At 48.5% G+C, this 8354-nt stretch overlaps 1 protein-coding gene across 1 annotated transcript; it reads left to right on the top strand.

Annotated features, from left to right (window-relative positions):
• The first annotated feature begins 212 nt into the window (after nt 1-212).
• Nucleotides 213-5503, top strand: LOC111079073 (ubiquitin-like modifier-activating enzyme 1). Its single transcript, XM_022374080.2, has 4 exons — nt 213-1261; nt 1880-3598; nt 3676-3984; nt 4060-5503. The coding sequence occupies exons 1-4, from the start codon at nt 524-526 to the stop codon at nt 4843-4845; spliced, it is 3552 nt and encodes a 1183-aa protein (XP_022229772.1). The 5' UTR covers nt 213-523; the 3' UTR covers nt 4846-5503.
• The last annotated feature ends 2851 nt before the right edge of the window (nt 5504-8354 follow it).

Raw genomic sequence — 8354 nt, 5'->3', positions numbered from 1 at the left:
TGTAGGATAAAATCATAAATAATGTTTCAATGGAGCTTGGAACAAAACATTTAACATCAATTAAAAGAAATAAGGTATACAAAAGTACATACGCATAGAAGAAACTTGGTTGACCGTCAGTATATTTACGGTATATTTTGATAATGACCAGGTATATTGCGGTATATTTCTGAGGGTCGGGCGGGTATATTTTGTCGGTAAGTTCGCGGTCACACTGGTCACAGTGCACCCGAGCTCGAATTAATTGTGAATTTTTGGCAATTAAACGGACGTGGAAGTGTTTAGAATCCAGGAGGGGACAGTGCCATCGAAGTAGAAGTAATTACAAAGGAATTGCTAAAACAGACGTCTCGTTCATCGTACATTCTCGTGCTCGCGCGTGTGTGAGTGTGCCTGTTCTGCGTGTGTGTTTGTGGGAGCGTGCGAGTAGCGCAGAAGACACAAAACCGCATCAGACGGACGGGGACTGCTTCTGCCGGAGCAACGAGGTTTTGGAATTTGGCAAACATTTTGGACAGCAGAAATGTCATCGATTGGTAAGCAATTGGTGGCCGATTCGGCATCCAGCAGCAGCTCGGATGCCCCATTGTGCAAAAAGCGAAGAGTTGAGGGAAACGCTTCGGCCGATGATGCCGGCCCCGGCCGAGCACCGAGCAGCGGCAACAACAACTACGAAAATCACGACAAAGTAGCAGGCGCCGTTGACATTTCAATGAAGAGTGAGACAACAATAGAGCAGCAGCTGGAATTGTGTGTATCGTCGTCTACCTCTGACACATGTGCTGTGAATACGATGGCAAAGTGTGCAAACGAAACCGGCAGAGCCGACGACGTCAGTACATCGTCAGCAGTTCAGAAAGAAAGTAGTGGCAGCCCGAAGAAGGAGAGTAAGAATTGTGTGGAAAACAACGACATCGTAGCTTCCTCAGCAGCAGCCACAGCCGCGGCCAGCACAGTCAGCTCCACCAACAACGCCAACGTTAGCTCCAGCAATAACACCACCCCCAGCAACAGTAACAGCAATCGGCCTACATCGGGAGGTAGTATGGCTGCCAGCAACTCCAACGCCGCCGCCGGTGGAGACATCGATGAGTCTCTGTACTCGCGCCAGCTATATGTGCTGGGTCACGATGCAATGCGTCGCATGGCCAACTCCGATATACTCCTCTCCGGGCTTGGCGGCCTCGGTCTGGAGACGGCCAAGAATGTGATCTTGGGCGGCGTGAAATCGATCACCCTCCATGACACAGCAACTTGTGGGGTAAGTCTCAATGGAAAATGCTGAACGGGGGGCAGAGAGAACGTCGGAGAAAATCGATATTTGGCCTTTAGAGTGCGCGGGAAAAGCCATGGACGCCCCCCCTCCCCTCCGCTGCTTCACCTAGACGAAAAAACGCTGCATGATTCATAATTAATTCCCAGAAACCTTCCTTTGTGCAGTTTTCATTCAAAAGCGCCTCCTCCAGCGGTAGCCGCAGCCCGCGAACCAGGAACTAGGTTAGGTTATAGTGATCTTCCGTTTCTTTTCACTTACATTAGTAAGCGAAAAATATATTTGTGTAATTTTTTCTTCTCTTTTTTTTGTCTATTTGCGTCAAAATGTCTGCGCCATGCGAAAAGTGTGCGAGCGGGACAACTCTATGGTGCCATACACGACTGGCTGGCTGGCTGCAAATGTTTTTGCATTCCGTTTTGTGCCGCACATTCGCTTTTGTTTTACTTGAGAACTGGACAGAAAATTTTGCTTTTGTGTGCAGTTCACTGAAGGCTTAGTCACTCTCCTCGTTCACCTCCTCCTTTGCGTGTCCCTCCGCCTTCTGTTCTTTTCTAATTTCACCATTAAAATGCTCCAACTAATGCGACATTTTCCTCTATCCAGCCGAATGACTTGTCCTCGCAGTTCTACCTCACAGAGGCGGACATTGGCAAGAACCGTGCCGAGGCCTCGTGCGCACAGCTGGCGGAGTTGAATAGCTATGTGCGTACCCTGTCCCACACTGGACCCCTCACCGAGCAGTTTCTGCGTCAGTTCCGCGTCGTGGTGCTCACCAATTCGGACACCGCCGAGCAGGAGAGGATTGGCAAGTTTGCCCACGAGAATGGCATTGCCCTGATCATAGCCGAGACTCGCGGCCTGTTCGCCAAGGTGTTCTGTGACTTTGGCGAATCGTTCACCATCTACGACCAGGATGGCGTCCAGCCCGTGTCGACCATGATCGCCAGCATCACGCAGGATGCCCAGGGTGTGGTGACCTGCCTGGATGAGACCCGTCACGGCTTCACCGACGGCGATTATGTGACGTTCTCCGAGGTCCAGGGCATGCAGCAGCTGAACGGCTGCCAGCCCATCAAGATAAGCGTTTTGGGACCCTACACCTTCAGCATTGGCGATACCAGCAAGTATGGAGAATACAAGAGCGGTGGTGTGGCCACCCAGGTGAAGATGCCCAAGACGATTAGCTTCAAGTCTTTGGAGCAGGCCACCAAGGAGCCAGAGTTCCTGATCTCGGACTTTGCCAAACTGGAATCCCCAGCCACTCTGCACGTGGCCTTCAGTGCCCTCTCCTCCTACCAGAAGGTCAACGAGGGCGCTCTTCCCCGTCCCTGGAACGAGGCGGATGCCAACTGCTTCCTGCAGCTTTGCAAGGAAATCAAGAGCGATGTGGACGAGAAGCTGGTGCTGCACTTCGCCAAGATCTGTGCTGGCAACACATGCCCCATGGATGCAGCCTTTGGCGGTATTGTGGCCCAGGAGGTGCTCAAGGCCTGCAGCGGCAAGTTCACGCCCATCTATCAGTGGCTCTACTTCGACGCATTAGAATGCCTGCCGGCTGCGGGCGTCACCGAGGACGATGCCCAGCCCCTGGGCTCCCGGTACGATGCACAGATTGCCATCTTTGGACGCAAGTTCCAGGAGAAGCTGGCCGACTCCAAGTGGTTCATTGTGGGAGCCGGCGCCATTGGCTGTGAGCTGCTGAAGAACTTTGGTATGCTCGGCCTGGGCGTGGGCAAAGGACAGATATTCGTCACCGACATGGATCTCATAGAGAAATCGAATCTGAATCGCCAGTTCCTGTTCCGTCCGCATGACGTGCAGAAGCCGAAAGCGCTGACAGCCGCCGCTGCCATCAAGCGCATGAATCCCGACGTGAAGGTCACCGCATATGAGCTGCGCGTGGGCGCCGAGACGGAGAAGGTATTCTCCGAGAGCTTCTATGGCAAGCTGCATGGCGTGGCCAATGCCCTGGACAATGTGGATGCTCGCATTTACATGGACCGCAAGTGCATCTTCAATCGCATACCGCTGGTCGAGACCGGAACCCTCGGCACCTTGGGCAATGTCCAAGTGATTGTGCCATTTTCCACAGAGTCGTACAGCTCCTCGCAGGATCCCCCCGAGAAGAGCATACCCATCTGCACGCTGAAGAACTTCCCGAATGCCATCGAGCATACGCTCCAGTGGGCCCGTGACGCCTTCGAGGGCGTCTTCAAGCAGTCCGCCGAGAATGCGGCCCAGTATATCGCCGATCCGCAGTTCACCGAACGCATCCTCAAGCTGCCCGGCATTCAGCCCCTGGAGATACTTGACTCCATCAAGGTGAGTACGAAACGGATACGAAATAACTTTGTAATTGAATCCCGAGTGCTAATCCTTTAATCTCGTTCCCTTTGCAGAAAGCCCTGATCGACGATAAGCCCAAGAGCTTTGCCGATTGCGTGGAGTGGGCCCGCCTATACTGGGAGGACCAGTACACGAATCAGATCAAACAGCTGCTCTTCAACTTCCCACCCGATCAGGTCACCTCCAGTGGCCAGCCCTTCTGGTCCGGCCCCAAGCGCTGCCCCGATCCCCTCACCTTTGACATCAACGATCCCTTGCACTTGGATTTCATCTTTGCGGCAGCCAACCTGCGTGCCGAGGTCTATGGCTTGGATCAGGTGCGCGATCGCCGGGCCATTGCTGAGCTGGTGAACAACGTTAAGGTGAGCCATCCAATGGAGAATAGCCAAATAGGAGCACTCCCCCAATACTAATGTCTGCAATCCCCTTCCGTTTAGGTGCCAGTGTTTGTGCCACGCTCTGGTGTAAAGATCGAGACCAATGAGGCAGCCGCTGCCGCCTCGGCCAATCACTATGACGACAATGAGGTGGATCAGGATCGTGTGGACAAGATCATAACGGATCTGCTTAAGAAGGCCGAAAAGCAATCGAAGATCACACCGCTAGAGTTTGAGAAGGACGACGATAACAACTTGCACATGGACTTTATTGTGGCCTGCTCGAATCTGCGTGCCACGAACTACAAAATCCCACCGGCCGATCGTCACAAGTCGAAGCTGATTGCCGGCAAGATAATACCGGCCATTGCCACCACCACATCGGTGCTGTCCGGCATAGCTGTGCTCGAGGTGATCAAGCTGATTGGCGGCCACTCGGATTTGGCTACCTTCAAGAATGGCTTCGTTAATTTGGCTCTGCCCTTCATGGCCTTCTCGGAGCCCTTGCCTGCCGGCAAGCTGTCGTATTACGGCAAAGAGTGGACGCTGTGGGATCGCTTTGAGGTCACCGGCGAGCTGACGCTGCAGGAGTTCCTCAACTACTTCGAGGAGAAGGAGAAACTAAAGATCACCATGTTGTCGCAGGGCGTCTCCATGCTGTATTCCTTCTTTATGCCCAAGGCCAAGTGCTCGGAGCGCCTGCCGTTGGCCATGTCCGAGGTGGTGCGCCGTGTCTCCAAGCGCCGCATCGAGTCCCACGAGCGTTCGCTGGTCTTTGAGATCTGCTGCAATGATGTCGATGGCGAGGATGTGGAGGTGCCCTACGTCCGTTACACCCTGCCCTAATATGTGACGCCCCTCAAATCCCACATATATTTCTTAATTTAAAACGTAAATTATTTCTATTATATCCCGTTACCGAGGCCTGGCGTCCCTAAAACACAAACACATACAAAAACAAAAATCAACAAGCAATTCGCGTAACCTATGTGCATTTTATTGAGTTTCATCAGACAGCACACCATCAAAAGAAACTAAGGGAAGAAAGCGAGAAAAGCGAGGAGCAGAGTTACAAGAGCAAACAAGAAAAGATCTATTAATTATATATATATATAAATAAATATTAAATGCGTGCGTGTATCCTCTAAGGAAACGGCTAAAGAATTCGCAAAACATACGATAAATACACAAAGACTCGACTTAAAGCAAAACACTTACTGGGAAAACTGATGAAAACTCTCTGCTCAGCATAGTTATATACATACATAAATGGAAAAACCGAAACTGAAACGAAAGAATGAGGATTTTAAATGCATTGAGAGCAATATGAAATTTTTGGTAACTGTACGAAATGTAGCAAGGAGGAGGACTAATTTTCACCATTTTCTCTCACATATAAATGGATATATATAGATATATTTTTTTTGTATATGAACATAACAACTAATTACAGCATTGTATTAAAAAGAGGAGAAAAGTAAAATGAATAAAACTGTATATTTCATATGGTACATGGAGACGAAGCGATGCCGATTCCATGGGGAATTCACTTTGTGCAACACTTGACATTTGTAATCTCATTTCCCATGCCATAACCCCCTGCCTTCCACAACTTCGCAATTGTAATGCATACTATATATCCTATCCTATCCTATCCACCCACCCCTGCCATCAGTTTTGCAGAAAGTTACGTGACACAATTAAATATTTTATGCCCTCTTTCACTCCTCTCTCTCTCTCTGAAGACGTTTATGGAGGAGGCTGCCACTAAAGTGCAATTGGCAAGTGCCGTAAAGTTGCGCTGCAACTGGCAGGACGACGGCTCCTGGATGCTGCCGCTGCTGCTTGGATGGATGGCGCTGGGTGGCTTCTTATAATTAAATATTACACGCAATGCAGCTGAAGTATAGTCAAAGTTATGCCTCCGTCCCTACGCATTCCCCTCATTCTTCTTTTGCTGCTGCTGCTGCTGCTGCGGCTTTTGGGGCAAAAGTTGCTCAAATTATGCACTTAATGAAACAAACAGGCAAAATGCGTGCGCAGGAACGTGGGACGTGGGACGTGGCCGAACTGCCAAGACTTTTCAGGATCTCCCTGTTGGCTGTTGGCCGTTGCATATACATACATATGTATGTATGCAATAGAGTCTGTTCCGGACAGCATAATCAAAGTTTTGGGCTCAACCTTTGGCTGGAAACTAAAATTTGATAATGAAAACTTAAGTGAAATGAAGTTACATTTAACCCTTATGAACGTAAGCTTCTGCCTACAACTTTCAAACTATAGGATTATTAGTGGTTAGAGCAGCTTTAAAGAGAATACTGCTAATCTGTATCAAATACTCGATAGAGTGACTGGTGAGACCCGAGGCTTAAAACATTAGATGTCATATGACCTATAAAGCAGGAAATCTGCATAGAATGGTTGGCAGAATAGCTACCTATATTGCTGCTCAAGGAACAATCGCAAATGCTACAATATCTTACAGCTCTCTTAAGAAAACCTCTAAGAAAAAACAATCAAAGGATATACAATTTTAGACTCTGAAGAATCCCACACGAACTCCCAAAGAAGCCTCTGACTCCATCCTTTCTTGGGGAATTTCAGGATAAGCTGCACTAGTATTGTTTTATGGAAATTTCATAAACGTAATACCCACTTTGTGCACCAGAGATAATACGTATTTTCATGATTCACATCCATATATGCAGAATAAGGTTCTTTGTTGTACATATTGGCAGTATTGTGTATTATTATGCGTATTGTGATGAACCACTACAACCAGCAGAACTTGGGTAAAAATTCTGATTCTGATTTTCGTATGTGCGTCAGCGCTTTGGTTGATGATCAGCCAGCCACTAACCCAAAGGCTGTTGACTCATGGGGAATGGGGGAACCGCCGTGGGAAAGCACCCAGCCATAGAGCCGCTTTGCTCTCCGTCTCTCAGGTGTCTCAGAAAGATCGCGAAATGTGTGTGTGTTTGTTTTTAATGCTCGCTTTAAGCAGATCAGCTATAAATTTCCAAATCGAATTTCGAGATGGGAGAGTGCTCTTGAGTGCTCATCGAAGGAAGGGAATTGGAGCTTGGGTGGGATTCCCAATCAAATCTGTTGTATCCAAAAGAAGGGCATTGCATGTTCGACCAAAAAACGGTGGGGTATTGGCAGTCTTTTGTTTGTGGGCAACCTGTTTGGCTAATATCCAAAATATGCTGCCATACAGAAATTTCTGGCAATTTCTCATGCAAAACGGAAATGGAAATGAAATTTTAATTTTAATATTAAATTGCTTTAAATTAATGATGTGTTTTCCTTTTGCATTTACTTTGAATGGATTGCATTCAATAAATTGTCACTCGGCCGTGAGACACTTTCCGTGCGATAACGAGCCGAATTTGATTAATTAACATGTTGAATGGAAATCAGAAACAGCCAAGGAAAGCCTCTCCACTCTCTCTCTCTCTCTCTGACTCTGACTCTGACATGGACATGGACATGGACACACGGGCAAGGCAAGGCAAGGCAAGGCGAGAGCAATGCACGACGCATCGAAGCTGCAACTGCAATTGTTGTGACAGAGTGCATTAAATGCATATTTTAATTAATTACTCGGATACTCGGATGCGGCGCACATCGGGCACAGTGGAACAAATCGCATGGGCACAAAATTAGGCTCTCCAGACAGTGCTGCCTCCCACTGTGCACTTTAGGGATCACTTTGAATGAAAAGGAAGGTCAATTGTTTTGGCATTTCCTGTCTAAGGCACTCTATGCCCTCCATAAGGCAGCAAACATAAATACAAACACACATAGTGGCTTACATGATGAATTTTTGGCCATAAAAACGTGGGGAACGTGTGCGTCATGCGAGAAAGTCTCTGCGTTTTGTACAACAGCATTAGTAATTGCTTTGATTTCCTGCCTGTGTTGTCTCTGTAGCCGGGGGAACGTGTTCGCTTTTGCGCACTTTGGAAAATGGTAGTATGTTAATCGCCGTGTACAACCCCATTCGGCGGGAGTTTGTGCATGTACCACTTCCATTTAAGATCGGCCGAGCATACGTTTCAATTGAGTCATAAACACAATTTGCTATCCACAGGAACTACTTGCACATATTGAAAAAACACACAACGTTTCGCCATATCGGTCAGACGTCCGTGCCCACCCACCCACGCAGAAAGTCAGGCAGGCAGGCAGGCAGGCAGACAGGCGACAGAAGATGCATGTGCCCCGGGGGCATTACCATACGACACTTTGCCATAATTGATATATGTCACGAACTGAAGAATCGAGGCCTGGTTCGGGATTGGCGAGGCCGGCCTGTTCTTACATATGTAACTGTGTATGTATGTACA

Source organism: Drosophila obscura, unplaced genomic scaffold, assembly GCF_018151105.1.
Source record: "Drosophila obscura isolate BZ-5 IFL unplaced genomic scaffold, ASM1815110v1 contig_25, whole genome shotgun sequence".
NCBI classification, from domain to species: Eukaryota; Metazoa; Arthropoda; class Insecta; order Diptera; family Drosophilidae; genus Drosophila; species Drosophila obscura.
Note: the sequence above shows the minus strand (reverse complement) of the source record. Positions and strands in the feature narration are given on the sequence as shown.

Coding starts and splice junctions, on each gene's coding strand:
- LOC111079073 (XM_022374080.2), top strand. CDS start 524: ATGTCATCGATTGGTAAGCAATTGGTGGCCGATTCGGCATCCAGCAGC. Junction 3,599..3,675: donor AGATACTTGACTCCATCAAG/GTGAGTACGAAA, acceptor TTCCCTTTGCAG/AAAGCCCTGATCGACGATAA. Junction 3,985..4,059: donor AGCTGGTGAACAACGTTAAG/GTGAGCCATCCA, acceptor CCTTCCGTTTAG/GTGCCAGTGTTTGTGCCACG.